This window comes from Tenrec ecaudatus, chromosome 1 (assembly GCF_050624435.1).
Source record: "Tenrec ecaudatus isolate mTenEca1 chromosome 1, mTenEca1.hap1, whole genome shotgun sequence".
Classification (NCBI taxonomy): Eukaryota; Metazoa; Chordata; class Mammalia; order Afrosoricida; family Tenrecidae; genus Tenrec; species Tenrec ecaudatus.
In genome coordinates, this window is record NC_134530.1 from 16497908 (window position 1) to 16515087 (window position 17180).

General features: G+C 61.9%; 1 protein-coding gene across 5 annotated transcripts in view; it reads left to right on the plus strand.

Moving 5' to 3' along the window:
- Positions 1 to 17180, plus strand: part of NFIX (nuclear factor I X) — a 94155-nt gene that overhangs the window by 69179 nt on the left and 7796 nt on the right. For 2 of the 5 annotated variants that reach the window (XM_075547876.1, XM_075547879.1), the window contains exons 3-10: positions 2395 to 2457; positions 2763 to 2837; positions 3281 to 3401; positions 4417 to 4553; positions 7475 to 7597; positions 9293 to 9468; positions 14753 to 14900; positions 16864 to 16955. In XM_075547876.1, the coding sequence (XP_075403991.1) occupies positions 2395 to 2457; positions 2763 to 2837; positions 3281 to 3401; positions 4417 to 4553; positions 7475 to 7597; positions 9293 to 9468; positions 14753 to 14900; positions 16864 to 16955 (935 nt within the window). The remainder of the gene's footprint in view (positions 1 to 2394; positions 2458 to 2762; positions 2838 to 3280; positions 3402 to 4416; positions 4554 to 7474; positions 7598 to 9292; positions 9469 to 14752; positions 14901 to 16863; positions 16956 to 17180) is intronic. The other 3 variants (XM_075547884.1, XM_075547887.1, XM_075547889.1) reach the window with 3 other exon arrangements.

Here is a 17180-nt window from a genome sequence, read left to right on the forward strand (position 1 = left end):
AGGCAGGTGGTGGGGCTCGGGCCACAGCTGCCCCTGCCGCTGGGCTGGCTCCTGAGGCTGGAGGCTGGGCCCGGGCTTCCAGCGTGTCTGCCTTTTGTCCCGGGGCTGAGCGGAGCATGCTGGGGGCTGGCGGTGGCGGCTTTGTGGGCCCTGGCTGGGACCACCAGCCGTAACATGGCTGCCAAAGTTTAAAATGGCTGCCAGCAGCGGGCGGGCGGGCAGGCGAGCTGAGCCCAGAGCCGTGTGACAGCGGCACCGGAGCCCGTGCCGGGGAACCGGCTCCTGTTCTCCCACTTTATTGCGTCCGCAGCAATGGGGGGGGAGACAGTGTTTTTTGGGGGGTCCCATTTCTGGGTTTACACAGACTTGCTGCGGGCCGCACTTTTTCCCAGAGCCCCCGGTCCCCGCCTCGTGGCTGGCCCACCTCCATCTCCTTGTCACTTTCTCTCCTCTCGGGCCCTGGACTCAGTGTGCACCAGTGCAGCACGGGGGCGCTGGCTCTGGCTCACCCCCACCCGGGCGGTGGCCGGCCATGCCCCGGCGTGGACACCAGGTCTTCCACTTCCTCCAGCCTTGAACCCTGGCCTGGAGGACTCAGTGGGCACACACGTGCTGGGCCTGGGGCTGAGGGGTGTCGGTTCACGGGGACCCCGAGCCTGCACACCCACTCTTAAATCCATGCCTGCGGGAGCAGCAGCCTGGGGGGGAGGGGGAGAGCTGGGCTCCAAGAGGCCCAAGCGTGGAAGCCTGTGGCCTTGGCCTCTCCCTCCCAGGCCTTTGACCCTCTTGGACTCCGGGACGCAGGAGTGGGCTCAGGTGACGGGAACACTCGGCCGCTTGTGGGGCAAAGAACTTGCTCTGCGGAAACTTGTGCAGGCTCTGCCCTGAGAGGGCCACTAGCAGAGATGGCCCCAGGTGGAATCCTCTGTCCCCACCCTTGAAACCACCCCTGGGCTGAGGACCAGGCAGAGGTGGGAGGGCTCAGCTCAGTCTGCAGGGGCCGAGGGAGCTTTGTCATTGTTGAGGCTCTAGGATGAGACTGACTGCTTTCCCGATTAAACAACCATCAAACCAGGTTAAGAATGCGGGGGATGGGAGGCCTGCCCTTGCCCACTGGCCACACAGAGACAGGTAGGCCACCAGGAGCGTGGCTGACACCCCCAGCCTGAGCCAGGCAGGGCGTTTGCTGTGAGAACTGGGCCAGGGGTGGGGGGATGGGAGGGGAACATTCTGCCTGCCCACCTCCTTCCCGATCTCCCGGAGGGCCAGTGAGACCCCCCTGCCTCCATCTCCTGGGCTGGCCTTGTTCCTGCTGGTCCCTCTCCAGTGGCCCGACTGGCAGGCCTGTGTGGTGGATACTCTTGGGCCAGCAGGCGGGTTGGAGATGAGACCAAGAGAAGCCCCTGCCCATGCCAGGGCACCCCTGTTCAGATGGCACCCCCGTGTTGTCCCCTCACGAGCAGCTGATTCTTCAACAAATGCCTGCCCACCACCGGCCCCGGCCCCCCTCTTCGCCAACCTCCCGCCAGCTGTCGTGCCTGGGCAGGCATTTGGGAGGTCCCCGTTGTGCCCCTGGCACACAAAGCTTCGAGGGCATGGGGGGTGGGGGCGGGGGGCTTTCCCAAGCTCAGCAAAATATTCACACGCACACTCTACCCTGCCCCCAGCCCCGTGTGCTCCCACCACACAATGGGCCCTTGTCTCGGGGCTCCCTCCGAGCAGCTGTGGCACTGGGGCATGAGACAGTCCAGACAGGCTGGCACAGAACGGGTGGCGGCATCAAGGGCAGACCTCCCCCTCTGGGTTGCCAGGCGCTGCCTTGCAAGTACAGAGGTGGAGTGGGGGTGGGGTGGGGCCGACAGGGATGGAGTTAATTAAGTCTTGGAAGGGGACTGCCCACCCCCACCCCCTCAGGGAGGGTAGAGTGTGGGAGAAGCTGGGGGACCCCAGGGGCCACCCCAACTGTGGCCAGAGGGTGGCTTCCCCTGGGTGTCCTCTGCTATTCCTAGGCCAGGCTGCTCAAGCAAGAGTGGCTTTGGCCCCAGGGCAAGGTGGGCAGTGTCTGGAGACACGGGTGGCTGTCACAGTTGAGTGGTGCTGGCATCTCGTGGGTGGAGGCTGGGGGACGCCTCTCCAGGTCCTGTGGGCACAGAACAGCCCCCGCAGCAGAGCGTGACCCTGCCCAAATGTCAGCAGGGCAAAGAGGGTGCCCCTGTGCCGGGTGTGAGCCTGCCCTTTCTCCCCCCACCTCTGGCCTCCCTGCATCAATGGCTGGGGAGGGTGAGCGGGTGGAGTGGAGGTGTTGGCCAGTCCAGGTGGGCAGCGCCCCTGGCTTGGCTGGGTTTTAGTGAGACATTGGGTCTTGATCCGTCCTCACCTTTATGTCTTCTGCAGAATCCGGACAATCAGATAGTTCCAACCAGCAAGGAGATGCGGACATCAAACCACTGCCCAATGGTCAGTACCCCCACCCCCTCTACCAGCCCGGTCTCCCATCCTTCCCCTACCCTTCACTGTCTCCTATGGTCCCCTCCTTCCCCAGGGAAAAGGACTCACCTGGAATGCCCCCTCACACACACAGTGTAGACCGCCCCACCTCGAAGGTTGGGCAAGATTCAGCGTGGGTAGAAAACGGGAAACGGAGCTTGGGGAGGAGGGAGCAGGAAGAGCTTTGGGGAAAACATACAGGCAGCCCCCTTCACCCCACACACCCCCACCTGGCCCTGCCTGGCACCCGCTCACTCCCCGTTTCCCCTCTTCAGGGCACTTAAGTTTCCAGGACTGTTTTGTGACTTCCGGGGTCTGGAATGTGACCGAGCTGGTGAGAGTATCACAGAGTAAGTGACTCTGTTCCTTCTGGGCCAGGAGCAGCCCCCACCCCCTCTCTCCCCCATCCCCCCCTCCATGCTCAGCTCAGCAAGGATGGGGTGGTGCCAATGTAGGACTCAGATGACCCCGTGTCTCCTAGGGGCTGAGGGGGACAGACAGGGCTCCCTGAGACACCCTCTGCTCCTGTCACTCTCGGGGGAGCAGTGTCAGCCAGATGTGCTGGGGCTCCAGTCTCCACCGCTTTGATGATGGGGGTGAGGGGTGTGGGAGACAACCAAAGGACTCTTCCCCAAGGCCCGCCCTCCACCTCAGTCAGGAGGAGTTTCTTCCGCAGCCTGGGCAGCAGGTCTATCAGCCAGGCTTCTGGGAAGCTGTTTGTGGCAAGGAAATAGCCCCCTTTTGGCCCCCTACCAAGGTCCCCTCCAGCCTCACCCCTGCTGCTCTTCCTCAGCTCCTGTTGCTACGGCCTCTGGCCCCAACTTCTCGCTGGCGGACTTGGAGAGCCCGAGTTACTATAACATCAACCAGGTGACCCTGGGGCGGCGCTCCATCACCTCCCCTCCTTCCACCAGGTGAGCCCGGGGCCCTCGCCCTCCCACCTCCACCCCGGCTCAGCTGTCCCAGGTGCCGCCTCCAGACTCCTGAATGTCACCCTGCACCCTCATGGTTCCGAGGGCCCCTTAGCGCCCATGCTAAGCTTCCTACCCAGTGTTACTGGGACCCAAAAGTCCAGCAAGACAGCGCTCTGCCCTGTGAGCCAAGACATGCAAGTGGTGGGGACGGGGCTGGCACTCCGGAGATGGATGACTACTTCTGGGGCGGCCTCAGAGGGCTTTGGAAGCCAGGCCGAGGTGTTTCAACTTTGCCCAGGAGCAGAGGAGACCCCTGGGTGTTGTAACCCAAAGGGGTTCTAAGCAGAGGGTGCCAGGGCTGGGAGTTCCGGGAAGTTCCCCCAGCAGTGGGGGCGTGGACAGGGCTGGCGGCCAGTTAGAAGGCCACCTGACAGGAAGAAGCAGTGGAGGAGTGTTCAGGAGGTGACGGCCGGCCCAGATCGTGTGGGGGCAGGGTCACAGAATCCTCGTAGAGCAGCAGCAACGAAACTTTATAAATCAAACTAACGGAGCCGAGGGCAACAAGGGAGAAGGGGTGCCCTCCTGAGTTTCCCCAGACTGGGAGTCAAAAGCCCCGTCTGTTCTCCCGAACTCACGAGCATCTGGTGGGCTTCGAACTGCCAGCCTTGGGGGTCGCAGCCCAAGGCGGAACCACTCTGCCATGGCCCCATGGCCCTGTGGGACCTTTTCATCCTTCGTCGCCGCCACCTTGGTTGTGACCTCTCGCGGAGGGAGCGCTGTGCTGAAGCGTCATTGTCCTGCATGGCTGTGTGCAGTGGTCCCCCTGGACCCTGCCCTGCTGCAGGGGTGAGGGAGGCAGAGAGGCCAGGGTTTAACCAAAGTCCTCTGGCTTGGCAGCTCACAGAGCAGTGGTCCCAGGCGGGGATGGAGGGAGACGGTGGGGCAGCTGGTTTGGGAGGCCAAGGGGCACGTCCCAACCTTGGCCCCTGTGACCCTTCTCTTCTCCCCGGTCCAGCACCACCAAGCGCCCCAAGTCCCTCGATGACAGCGAGATGGAGAGCCCTGTGGACGACGTGTTCTATCCCGGGACAGGCCGCTCCCCGGCCGCTGGCAGTAGCCAGTCCAGCGGGTGGCCCAACGATGTGGACGCAGGTATGGACCCGATGAGGCCTCCTCTTCCCACGGCGGCCCCCGCCCCCGTCAGGGGGTGTGACTGGAAGCTCTGTGGGCCTGCAGCAGGAGGTCACGACCTCCCCGCTCCAACTTGCTCCTTCTCTGCACACTTACCTGGAGAGGTGCCCTCCCCGCGCCCAGGCGCCCACCTGCCTGTCTTCACTGTTCTAGGCAGTCCCTGAGCCTGCTGCTGCCGTGGTGGCCTGAGGGAATGGGACTCTCCTTGCTTAGGGCAGTTAAGTGTGCCTTAAGTGTGGCAGGGCAGAGTATCGCCAGGGTCTCCGGGTCCTGACAGACACTAGATGCCAGCCGCACCCCCGCCCCTGGTATGGCCACCAAAAATGTTCTCCGACATTGCCGACTGTCCCCCCACCCCCACCCCTGAGGCACTGCACCCCAGGGGCAGACTGGTCCCCGGTGGACAGTACTTGTCTGAAGAGCCCAGCTCCCCAAGAATGGGACACTGGTAGGAATGCTTGCGGCCACGCAGAGAAGCTGGAGAAGAGGAAGGCGTTTGGGGAGACCCATCAGAAAGCCAGCACAGCCCTTCTCTGGCCACTTGAATCACCCCTTTCAGCCCAGCTAACCCACCCCACTCGCAGCCTTTGACTGAGCAGGTGGGCCCACTGGGAGAGCCCTGGTAAAGGTGTGTGTGTGTGTGTGTGTGTGTGTGTGTGTGTGTGCACAAGCGTGCTCATGGTGCAGGTGACTTAGTGACCTGGAGGAGCCCCAGAGCCTACAGATGCACAGCCCAAAGGGTACCTGCACTGATGGGGCTGATGAGGCCCTTGGTGTGGGGCTCGGTTCACTGACCCCGAGAAGGAAGGTCCGACCAGATGGTCCTCTGTCTGATGCCATCCAGATGTGCCTTTTGCTGGAAAGGTGGGAAGGGGGTGAGTGGACAGCAGGCCTGGGCTGGAGGAGCAGCAAGGCAGTAGAGTGGGGCCCCCACCCACCGAATGCAGGCTCAGGGATCTTGAGAGGAGTCAAGCAGGACTGGCCCTGAGGGAAGGTCCTCTAGCCAAGCCCCCCCCCCCACCACCACCAAAGGAGGCGCCCCTCTGCAGAATGGTATTCGCCCCTTCCTATGGTCTCCTATGGTCTCCTTTCTGCCGGCCAGAACCTGGGCCAGCAGTCCAGTCCTGAGGTTTCCTCGGGGAGACTGGAGGCCAGAGCAATGCCTTCAGGAGGAACTGCACCAGGCAGGGTCTCAGAGCTATGTGCGTAGCCAACTCTGGGGGGCACCCCAGAGACCCACTTCTCCAGGGGCATCCCTCTCTCCCCAGCCTGTGTTTGCTCCTCCCTCAACTGTCTGCTCACCCCTCTGCCCCTTCTGCACCTCCCAGCAATCCTGTCCTGTCCCCTCATGTCCCCCTGCCACACCCCAGCTCCCACACTTCCCTCTATTTTCCTCCGACACCCCCTCCCCTCCCCCATGCTGTTTCCCCCAGCTACCGACAAATCGCCAATTATGCAGCCCAGCTGCAGGATGGGCAACAGCTGGGGAGGTGCTACACGGCAGTGGGGACAGCTGTGCACAGCTGGTGGGGAGCCCCCCCTCCCCACCATGCCAGCTATCAGGTGGCACACAGCTGCCGCCAGATAGCACCTCTGCTGGCAGCGCGTCCTCCCTCCCCCTCCTCCTCTTATTTCTCTGTTCTGGAAATTCCCCTCCCCCCCACTTCCACTGCCACCACAGCAGATTCAGGGTGCCTCTTAAAGGTGCTAGCTCTGGAGCTTGATCTATCTCTACCCCCAGTCCCCTCCAGCCTCAGCACCTCCAAGCACAGCCCAGGTCAGCAGCCCGAGCGGCCACTCATCCAGGGGAGCGCTGCTGCCCAGAAGTCACCCACGGGGCTTTGTCCTGGCGTCCTCTGGACACCATGGTTGCTGGGCACAGGGATGCCTTAGGCTGGTGACATCAGGCTCCTAGAGGCAGAGCTTGTGGGGTGGGAGAGTGTCCCCGGATATCTTCTCCCAAATGCTATGACCGCAGCTGACACGAAGGGGTCAAGTAAAAAGCAAATGTTTTGAGAATGAGGATGGCAACAAATGTACAAATGTGCTTGACACAATGGGCGGATGTAGGAATTGTGATGAGTTGTACGAGCCTCCAGTAAAATGATTAAAAAAAAAACAAAAACAACCCTCAGAACCAATCATGAAAGTAGTGGTACCAGGAGGGGAAGGGGGAGGTGGGGAAGAAAGGATCTACATAGCACCCCCGCCCTGGGGGACAGAGAACAGAAAAGTGGGTGAAGGCAGATGTCGGACAGGGTAAGACATGAAAAAATAATAAGAATTTATAAATTATCAAGGGTTCATGGGGGGAAGGGCAGGGAGGGATACCAAGGGCTCAAATATAAAGAAATGTTTTGAGAACGATGGTGGCAACAAATGAACAAATGTGCTTGACACAGTGGATGGATGGATGGACTGTGAGAAGAGCTGTACGAGCCCCCAATGAAAGGATTTTAAGAAGAAAAAGAAATGATCTTAATATGTCACAAAAAAGAGAGAGAAAGAAATGATCTTTAGTAACCTGTAACCCTGAGCCCCTGGGCACAGAAAGTCCTCGGGGTGTAGCTTTGCATCTGGGGGAGGCCCTCCTAGGCTGCCCTCGGCCGGCCCGTTTGCCTTGCACGCCCTGCTGAGCTCGGCACCTGCTTGTCAGGGGCTGGCATGGCCCCCTTGCTCAAGGGCTGGCATGGCCCCCTTGCTCAGCCCCTGCCTAGCGCACGCCGCTCCCCACTCCTCACCACGCCAGTCACCCTGCGACCCCAGAGCAGCCTCCACCACCGTGAAAAGAACGAAGTGGGGAGGGGGACCCGCTGGCTTCCGCCCTCCCATGCTCCCACGCCCCGCTAAACCTGCCCGTGTTGCTGGTTCCTCCCCCCCAGGCCCGGCTTCTCTAAAGAAGTCAGGAAAGCTGGAATTCTGCAGTGCCCTCTCCTCGCAGGGCGGCTCCCCACGCATGGCTTTCACCCACCACCCACTGCCTGTGCTTGCTGGAGTCAGACCAGGTGAGACATGCGGGGGCGCCATCCACGGGGTGCGGGTGGGTGCTGCGGGGAGGCGGCCAAACGCGAGGAGTGGCCCCAGGCTTTCAGAGCGGACCAGGCAGCAGGGACAGTGGGTGGGCCCAGGGCGAGAGACTCTCCCTCCCAGGCCAGCCAGCAACCAGGCTGCCCTAGGTCTCCCCACCTGGCCCTCTGTCTGGGGGTTGCTCCCTCTCACCTGCCTGCCTAACCTGCCCAGTGTGTGGTCGCTGCAGTCTGCTCTGTCACCACAGAGGCTTAGGCGGCCCTTGTCCTCACCTCTGCTGCCCCAGGGGCTGTTGCCCTGGCATTCACCCAGGTGGACGTGTGGGTGCTAACTGCAGGGAGGAGTCAGGGGGCTGGCTTCTCAGGATTAAGAAACAGGGGGGGCTCCCCTGCCTCTGATTTAGAGCCTTCTCAGCAAGGGACTCCTAGCTGACCTGGTTTCGAACTGCTGGCCTTGAGGGCCGCAGCCCAGCCTACAACCACCGTGCCACCACCAGGGTAGTGAAGCAGGGGGCGAGGAATTCAGGCAGAAGGTTGGGATTGCTGATCCCTGACCCCCATCACGCCCTCACTCCCCTCTGCACCCCATCCGCCACTAAGGGGCTGAAGCGGCTCCGACTCCGTCTTGGGCACATACACTGCACGTGTTGGCCCCTGGACCCCTGGGCCCCTCTGTGGGACACTGGGAAGGGCAGGTTCGGTTCCCCAGCTTCCTCCTCCAGGCCTCCTGGCCCGGAGCCCAGCAGCTAACGGCTAACGGCACTGGGCAGGGCGTGGCCGCCGGCAGCGGGGGCGGGAGTGGAGGGCCCAGGCAGCTCTGGTCTGCTCAGCTTTTATGAACTCCAGAGAGCAGCCAAGTTTCTTCGGGCCCCAGTGAAACTGAGAGCAAGAGCGAGCTGATTGGAAACAGACCGGGGGTGGGGGGGGGTGCAGGGGGGAAGGGGCGAGGGGCTGGCGGCAGCGGCTGATGGGAAGGAGGAGCTGGGGCCTGCGCAGGGGTGGGCACCAGGGCACTAGTGAATGAGACAGCCAGCTCGGCCCCCGGCATGCCAGCGTGGCTGCCCTCTGTGTGTGGAAACGAGGGGGCCCTGCCCCAGGCTTTGTCCAAGTCACCCAGAGCTTCTGCCTCCTCTCCGCCCTTCCCTAGGGCTTCCACCCAGGGCCTGGGCCTCCCCAGGGGCCCCAAACCCCATCACCAGGAGAACGATGGTATTAGTGCAGCGTTTTTCAGAAACCAAAATGCTCTCAGACAACACAGACCACGACAGACAAATAAATAGCAAGCTTTCCCCGCCTGCCCCCGCCAAGACAGACGCCAAAGCCTGCACCTGCAGGGCCCTGCCTGGTCTGCTTAGCCCTGATGCTGTCCCTAACTTCAAGCAGACGTCCTGCCACAAACAGCCCCTAGCCATAGTGGGCAGATTTTCTTTTGGGCCCCCAGTATTACGCGGCACCTTCTTTGATCTCCACAGCGAGGTGTTTGCATGGGTGCCACCGTCAGCCTGTGTCTCAGGCCGGTCGCAGGCCTGCTCTCACTCCCTCACTTTCTTCTCCTCCGGCTTCTCCCTGTTCCTCCGAGAAGCGCCGTGGGTCGCGGCCGCCCACCCCCCCACCCCCGGGGGTCTGGCCCCTACTGCTGCCCTCCTGACACCCTCATGTCCCCCTGTGCTGCAGGGAGCCCCCGGGCCACAGCGTCCGCGCTGCACTTCCCCTCGACGTCCATCATCCAGCAGTCGAGCCCCTACTTCACCCACCCGACCATCCGCTACCACCACCACCACGGACAGGACTCGCTGAAGGAGTTTGTGCAGTTCGTGTGCTCCGATGGCTCGGGCCAGGCCACCGGACAGGTGAGTCCGGGGCGCCCCACCCCCGGAGCCCCGCTGCCGTCTCATCTCTGTGTCTGTCTGTCTGTCTTGGGACTCACCGGGAGAGGACCAGAGAGCTGGGAGGCCCCTGGGGCTGGAGCAGCAGGGAGCCGGTAGCAGTGCGGAATACTCCATTCTCAGGATCTGGGTTTGGGGTGGAGGTGGGCGGGGCACCTGTTGATCAAGGCTGGCTGCCATGGTCCAGAGAGGCAAGGCAAGTGTCTGGGCCCAACTTACCGGGGTCCCTTGTCCTCTCGCGGTCTCTTGACTCAGATCTGTCCAGCCCGGCGCTGGACTCCGACCTGCTCACCTCCCAGCAGAGCCTCAGAGAGCCAAAGTTTCACTAGGGCCTAGGCCAGGGTTTCCCTTCCAGTGTCGGCACTGTGGACGCTTGGGGCCTGCTGGGTCTCTGCGCTGGAAGGGCTGCCTGGTAATTTTTAGGATGGTCAGCAGCACCCTGGCCCTGGCCCACCTTCCCCCCAGATGCCGCATGCCCCCCACAGGGGATCTGCACTTGCTAGAAGGAAGACCCCAATCCAAAGGGGTCATTACAGAGGTTCCCAGTGGCCTGACCCTTTGCAGGTGTCACCAAGCTGGGTTCTGGGGCCTTTAACACTCTTCTCCCAGGAGAGGGACCAAGCTCACCAGGAGGTCCCAAGCCCTGGTCACCAGTGTCAACTCGGGGCCGCTCGAGCCAAAGGACCCATCCCAGAAGCGAGTGGGCCAGAGCCGGGACAGTGGTCAGCATGCAGTCTTCTGGGGTGGTTCCAGCGGGAGCCCAGTGGCCTCTAGACCCCTGGGAAGGCTCGGTGTCCCCAGCAGCAGGCTGACTTGTGAGAAATCCCGTCTCTTCTTAGGTCCAGCCATTCCCACTGAAGAGCCTTGTCAGAGGCTGGCGGGGAGGGGGATGCACAGTGGGCCCAGGTGGGGAAAGATGCCTGGAAGCCCCCCTTTGGTCCTACAGAGGGCTGTGGCCCCCGCACTGGCCCAGGGCCCATCCTGCCTGAGTGGGCATTTGTTGAATGCTGGTTGATTCGGAGTGGGGCCTGGGAGGGGGAACGTATCCCTGCCACTCCCAGGCCCTGTCTGCCCCCCTCCCCAGCACTCCATACACGCCCCCCCAATCTGGTCGCTCAGAACGGAACCTCCACCTGTCCTGCCCTCTGCACTTTCTCCTTCAGCTTTCCTCGTCTCCTGTCCCCTCCGCCCTCAAGGGACCCTCTCGCTGACTCTGCAGCTTCTTAGTGCACACGGAGCCTCTCCCATCTCTCTGCACGTGCTCTGTCCAGTTTGAGGGGTATGGAGGGAGAAGGGTGCCACCCGCCTAGCTCCGGGCAGGCACCCCACCCCCACCCCACCCAGGCGTGCGGGCCATGGAGTTTGGCATCCCAGGACCAGAGAGGCCTGGGACCTTGCCTTTCAGCCTCCTTGCCCTGCAGAGGCACCTGAGGTTCGGAGTTCAAGTGAGGCTGACTTCAGGGCCACCGGAACCCAAGGAGTCAGGCCTGACCCACAGCACTCCAGGGACAAGGGGGGCAGGCGGTCGGTCCTCCTGGCCACAGTAAAGGCTGGGTCCTGGCCTTCACCCTTGTCTGTTCAGGCTGACAAGCTCCATCCCTTGAGGCAGGCTCTTGTTCTGAGTACAGCCTGGACAAAATGCAGCCCGAGGGGCTGCAGACAGCTCCCGGGGTCAAGCAGCAGAGAGTCCCACCCCACGCCCCGTGGAGGGGAGCCTTGTTCCTCATGTGGGTTGTGCTGAAGGGGCAAAGAGAGTGATTGGAGGGGAGTCTGCTCAGTGGGAGTCCCCCCCCAACAGAGCCGCTGAGAGAGGCTAGCCCAGTGCTCACAGAATGGGCCAGAAGCTTAGGACTCCCTTAGGGTGGCCCACCACCGGGAGGGCGTGTGCCAGCCTGGGCTTGCTCCCCAGCCTCCTGTAGAGCCATGGTTCTCAGACCTGGTGGAGGGGCTCTGCGGGGGCTGGGCCTCCCCCACGGCGGCGCTCTGACTCAGTCAGTCTGGGCTGGGACAGAGACTCTGGCTTGCTCACGCATCTCCAGGCAGTGCTGGTTGGGGGTTCCCAATTTTGAGAAGCACTGGAAGAGGACCCTTTCGCCTCCTTGAGAAGCGGGCGCCACTCACTACCTTTCCAGGGAGACACCAACCCACAGCAGGGTTAGACCGGAGGCCTCTCACGCACCCAGGTGACCCCCCTTGGTCCTGGGATTTAGAAGAATCGGGCCAGCCAAGGGCGAAGCCGGATGGAAACGCTGCGTGGAGGGCAGAATGGGAATGCCTGCTTAGCTGTATTTCAGCCAGCAAGAGGAGACGCTGCAGGGCCTGACAGGAGAGCCAGCACTCACGCCCAGCTCTGAACCCCGCCCCCCAACTCCCCATGCCCGGCATCCTCAGGAGCAGATGGATCGCACCCAACAAAGCTTAAGGCACCGCGGAAACACAAAGCTGAGAGTCTTATATTTTGACTTGCCTCCCAGCCAGAGCCAAGAAGGTCCTTCCTACAGGGGGGCTGGTGGCACGTGACTGTGACTCTGAGAACTGCAGCCTGTTGGCCAGTGGGCTCCACTGCCCAGCTGTCTCAGGCACCAGGTTAGTGTCATGGAGGGATTAGCCATCTCAACCTGCCACCCCGCCGTGGCTCCAGCCCCTGTGGAAGTTTGCTCAGGAGAGCCCAGAGACGAGAGCGACGAGGCTGTGGTGTGTCACTGTCCAAGCTCCTGCCCCAGTGGACAAACACGATCGGAACAAGCCAGGCTGTGGGAATGTGGCGGCGTGGCCGCTGGTCCTTTCCGCCTGCAGAGCTGAACACCCCTTTCCTCCACGAAGGCTGACCGACCGGAGCCACCAGGAGTCTGGCTCAGGCGGGATGTGAACCGGTAGTCTCGGATTGCTTTTCTCAGAGACCTCTTAGACTTGTTGTCTTGAGGGAACTGGAGCCCTTTTGAGGGACAGTGTGTCTGACCTAGGTGCTGGGCATGAAGGGGCGTGGGGCCCAGGGCTCCCCCAGAAAGCCAGACAGCCGGATTAGGTCAGCCGCAGCGTCCTTGGATTTCCACGAGGAGAATTGATCCAAGTCACGTCCCTGCCCACTGCCGTCACGGAAGAATGCCCCCCACCCCCAAAGGGGACGTCCTCCTGTCTTGTGAGGGCGCCGAGTCAGAGAGTTTGGATGGTCTTTTCCTGAGCAGCCCTTGAAGGGTGTGAGAAAGGGGGTACAGGCAGAGGGTTTTGTAGTGAGCAAAAGCGTGATGGCGCCCAGACAAGGCAGACTGTGCCCTGGGCGCCACACCAGCTGGCTTGGGGTGGGAAGCACCTGGAGACGAGTCCCGCTCAGGCCCCACAGTGGGGCCTTGTATCGCCTGATGGCGGAGCTTGGATTTTATGTTGCGTGTAGTCAGAGCTGTGGGGAGTTTCAGAGGAGGAACAAAGCTAACTTGCCTTTTGGAAAGAAGTCTGCACCCCTCCAGAGAGGAGGCAGGGGAGCTCTGGAGCCAGGGAGGCCTGACAACACATTGGGCTGCTAACTCCCCACAAGGCTGGTGGTTCAAGCCCAGCAGCCGCACCACAGCGGAAAGCTGAGGCTGTAAGTTATGAATCGGATGGACTTGCTGACAGCAAGTCTTTGGTTTGGTTTTTTGGAGATGAGGACATGCACTCGCTGACAGCACCGGGTCTCGTGTGTGTGTGTGTGTGTGTGTGTGTGTGTGTGTGTGTGTTGGGGGGTATAATTGGAGGGGTGTGTGTGTGTAGCGAGGGGAGCAGAGTTTCCACACAGCGGGCTTTCTCAGCCTCACCCCAGTGAGCAGGTGGACTAGTTCATCCTCTGTGGCCCAGACGTTGCCAATATGCCCCAGGGGCAGGATCAGCCCTAGTTGAAAACCAGTGCTTTATCAGGTAGCAGGGGAAATGACACACTGCCATGGAGTCAATTCCGACTCTTAGCGACCCTACAGGTGAGGGTGGAACCGGCATCTTTGGGTTTTCTGGGGTTTAAATCTTTCTAGGCGCATCTTTCTCCTGTGGAGTGGCTGGTAGGTTTAAACCACTAACCTTGTAGGGAGCAGCCCACGGTGGTACCAGAGCTCCTTGGATGACAGATTGGTAGTCAGGATGTAAGTGAAGTGCGCCGGGTACCTGCTGCTGGAAGTTGCCCTGTCCTAGTCCAGGTGAGATGAGTGAGAGCGGAAAGACAGCTAGCTGGGAGACCCCCAGGAGATGTGCCCTGGGGGCCCCCACCCACAAAGGACTAGCCAAGGAACCCCTCTGGCGGCACCCAAGCAGGGAGGGCCGAGAGTGACTCTGTAGAAGAGCCAGGCTGGAACTGAAGGCGAAGCATGACGATGCCGGCCAGGACACCGGCCGGAGCAACAGCTTGCCAAAGCGACTTCCAGTACGGAGCGGCCAAAGGAAGCCGCTATTCCTCCCGGAAGACTGCAGGACAGGAGGGGAAAGCCCTGGAGGGAGGCCCCCCAAGGATCCCAAGGACAAAGAGTGGACACCGAAAAGCAGCATCCGGTTTCCAAGGGTGTGGTCCAGGGGGAGGACCCACCGGAAGAGTTGCAGGCAAGCGGAGCTACAAGGATGGACACTCTTCCCCTGCAGGACTCTTAATAAATAGGGGAGACCAGCACTCTCTGTGGGCAGTGAGGACAGGGCTGAGCGCTGAGCTCTCCCCAAATGCCTGGCACCCCCCACCCCCACCCCACGTTGGCCTGGGAAGCCTGGGCCTTGTGGGGATCAGCTGGCCCCAGCCCAAGGGCCCACAGGAGGCTCACTGTGTGTTTTTGGGGCGGGGGCCTGGGGGCTTCTTGGCTGACCCCTCCCATCACAGGAGAAGGTCTTCGAGGACTACAGCAGCTCCGCGTATTGCAGGGCGGTACCTTTTTGTGTACCTAAAAGAGTTGCCCTAAGAAATAATAAGCCACCCGCCGGATACCCCCCTGTCTTCCCTCCCACAACTTCAAAAGAGGATCCAAAGATTTAAAAGAGAGAGAGAGAGAGGAGAGAGAGTGAGAAAATAAAACAAAACACCGAGACATCTGAGAGAGGCCTTAAGCCCTCACCCATCCCGTGCCCCGGATGAGAGGAGCCAGACTCTACGCCTTCCACAGGGCGCGGCGCCCACTCTCGGGAGCTGGCCGGCATGGCAAGCAAGGGAACGTGGTCGCTGCTGCTGCCGGCCCGGCCGCAGGGGAGCGTGTGTCTGTGTGTGCTGTGCCTTCATGCGTCACTCTATTTATGTTGTTCGCAGCCCAACGGTAGCGGCCAGGGCAAAGTCCCGGGGTCATTTTTGCTACCACCGCCGCCTCCAGTGGCCAGACCTGTGCCCCTTCCTATGCCTGATTCCAAATCCACCAGCACTGCCCCAGACGGCGCCGCCTTGACTCCTCCGTCACCTTGTAAGTGGACGATGAAACCAACCACAACGCCCAGCGTCCCCGGCCCAGCCACACCGGCTCCACTGCACCAGGAAATGCCCCTCCCTCACTGCCAAGCCCTGCCCTGGCCCCCACCCCCAGAGCACCACTGAACTTTCCTGGACGGGAGCAGAACCCCCAGCCCTGGCCCCACTGGGCCTCCATTGCACCAGCCGGTCCCTCCCAAGACAGAGAGAGAATGTCTCCCCTCCCCCAGGCCCGCTGCTCCCAGCGGCAGAGTGGGGTGCGGGTTGGCCAGGCCTAAACCCCTCCGGGGAGCAGGGGCACAGAGGGAGAACAAAGTGGGGCGCTGGCGACAGGGTGCTGGCGAGGTAGGGGGTCAGGGAGGTGAGGTCATACCATCTCCATGCGTGATTGCTGTCTTTTTGTGTTTTTATTTTCTGTCGTTCCGTTGTTTCCCTGCACTGAGAAGATTCAGTGTTACCACAAGGCGACTTCACCCATCCTCTCTTGCCTTGCCCTCCCTCCCCCTCCTCCCGGCCCCACCCCACCTTCCATTCCCTTGGACTTGGGCCTTGCAAAGTGAAGCGAAGCGGGCAGCTCCTGTTGGGTCTGTTGTGGTGGCTCTCTCCCCATCCCCTTCCCACAGCTCCTTCCCCTAGGCCAGAGGCTTCTAGGACCAGGGAGGGCTGGGGCCTCTGTGTACCTCACTTCACTCTTGTATATATATTTTTAACCACTGACCAATTTTGACAAAGGGCAGAGACAGCTCTTGGTGGAGCCTAAAGGTAGACCCGACGTGAGAAGACTGGGAGAGGGGGCAGGTGGACGGGGCAGGCAGTGTGCGGACTGCAGGGCAGGGCGGGCGGGTGGCTAGGAGGGGCCGCAACAGGAGGGCGGCATGTCACCTCTGCTCTCCTCACCTCTCTGTCTCGCCTCCTCTCTCTCTTGGTTTATGTTCTTTCCCTTTTTCCACCTGCTCATCCCATCTTCCCACCCGCATCCACCCTAAGACACAAGGTCACAGGCTTCAGAGGGGGCAGGTGGGGACCAGTGGACTGGGCGTGGGGAGGCTGCTCCTGGAGAGAGATGAACAGGTCTGGGTCCAGCACATGGTCCTTGGGGTGGGGATGGGCCCCCAAGCATCCTGGGTCACCCCATACCCACTTCTTGTGGGGAAGGTTTTCTTCCTTCCTGGAAAGTGGGGAGGGGGCTCCAACACGAAACCTGGGAAGAGCTTAGGAGTGTGTCCCTTTGCCTCCTGGGGGGTAGGGGTGGGGCCCAGGATAGCTGACTCTGGCCACCTCCACCAGCCTTCAGCTGGGGATCCCAGAACCATTTGACCCGGCTTATTTCTCGGAGGAGAAGGCCTGGTGCCCCGAGCCGGCCATCCCTGGGCCCATGCCAGGCAGCCCGTGCTCAGAGCCCCCTCTGACCCCTTCCTGCTGCCTCAGCCTTTGTCTGGGCCTCTCCGGGGTTCTGCAGACATCTGCTCAACCCTGGGTCGAACAAGGAGACAGGCCTCTGGGTTTGGAGAGCTGGCAGTGGGGACCTGGGAGCCAGAGCCCCCGCCCTCCCTCAGCTCTCTCCCCCACTGAGGACTGCTTCCTGACAAGGGTTGACCCCAGCTCTGCCCGGTGCCTCCCTAGAGGGAAAGCCCTGGCCCTAGGGACCTCTCTGCTCCAGCCTCCAGGACGTTCCCTGCACCTGGGTCCATGCAGGAGGAGGAATGGCTGCGGCTGCCAGTGGCAGGGGCAGCCTGTGGGCCTGGTGAGGGGGCTGCAGGGGCCCTCCTGTGGGGAAGATTGGCTACGCAGGGCAGGCGGGCCGGCTGGGAGGTCCTCCAACACAGCGGCTCCTCCCGGCCCTGTCCTTCCCAGTGAGGTCTAACCCCCTCTCTCCCTCTCCTAGCAGCCCCGAAGGGCAGTGTCCAGGGGCCCCCACGGCCTGATGGGTCTCTCCCTCTCTCCCCTGCTCCCCACAGCATTCGCAGCGGCAGGCACCTCCTCTGCCAACCGGTTTGTCAGCATCGGACCCCGGGACAGCAACTTTCTGAACATCCCGCAGCAGTCTCAGGTAGGAGGCCGGGACAGTAGAAGGCAGGGACCCCCGGCAAGTGAGCCGGCAGCCTGTCCTGCCCTGCCCTGCCAGGGCCAGGACTTCCTGGTAGGGACGAGGCTGGGGGCCTTGGAGCCAATCTGGGAGAAAGGGCTGAGGCGGGGTGGCAGGGCCCAGCTGAGCCTGCCTCCCCAGGCAGCCCCCAAGCTCCCTGGCTAATCAGCTAATTGGATAATTAGCTCT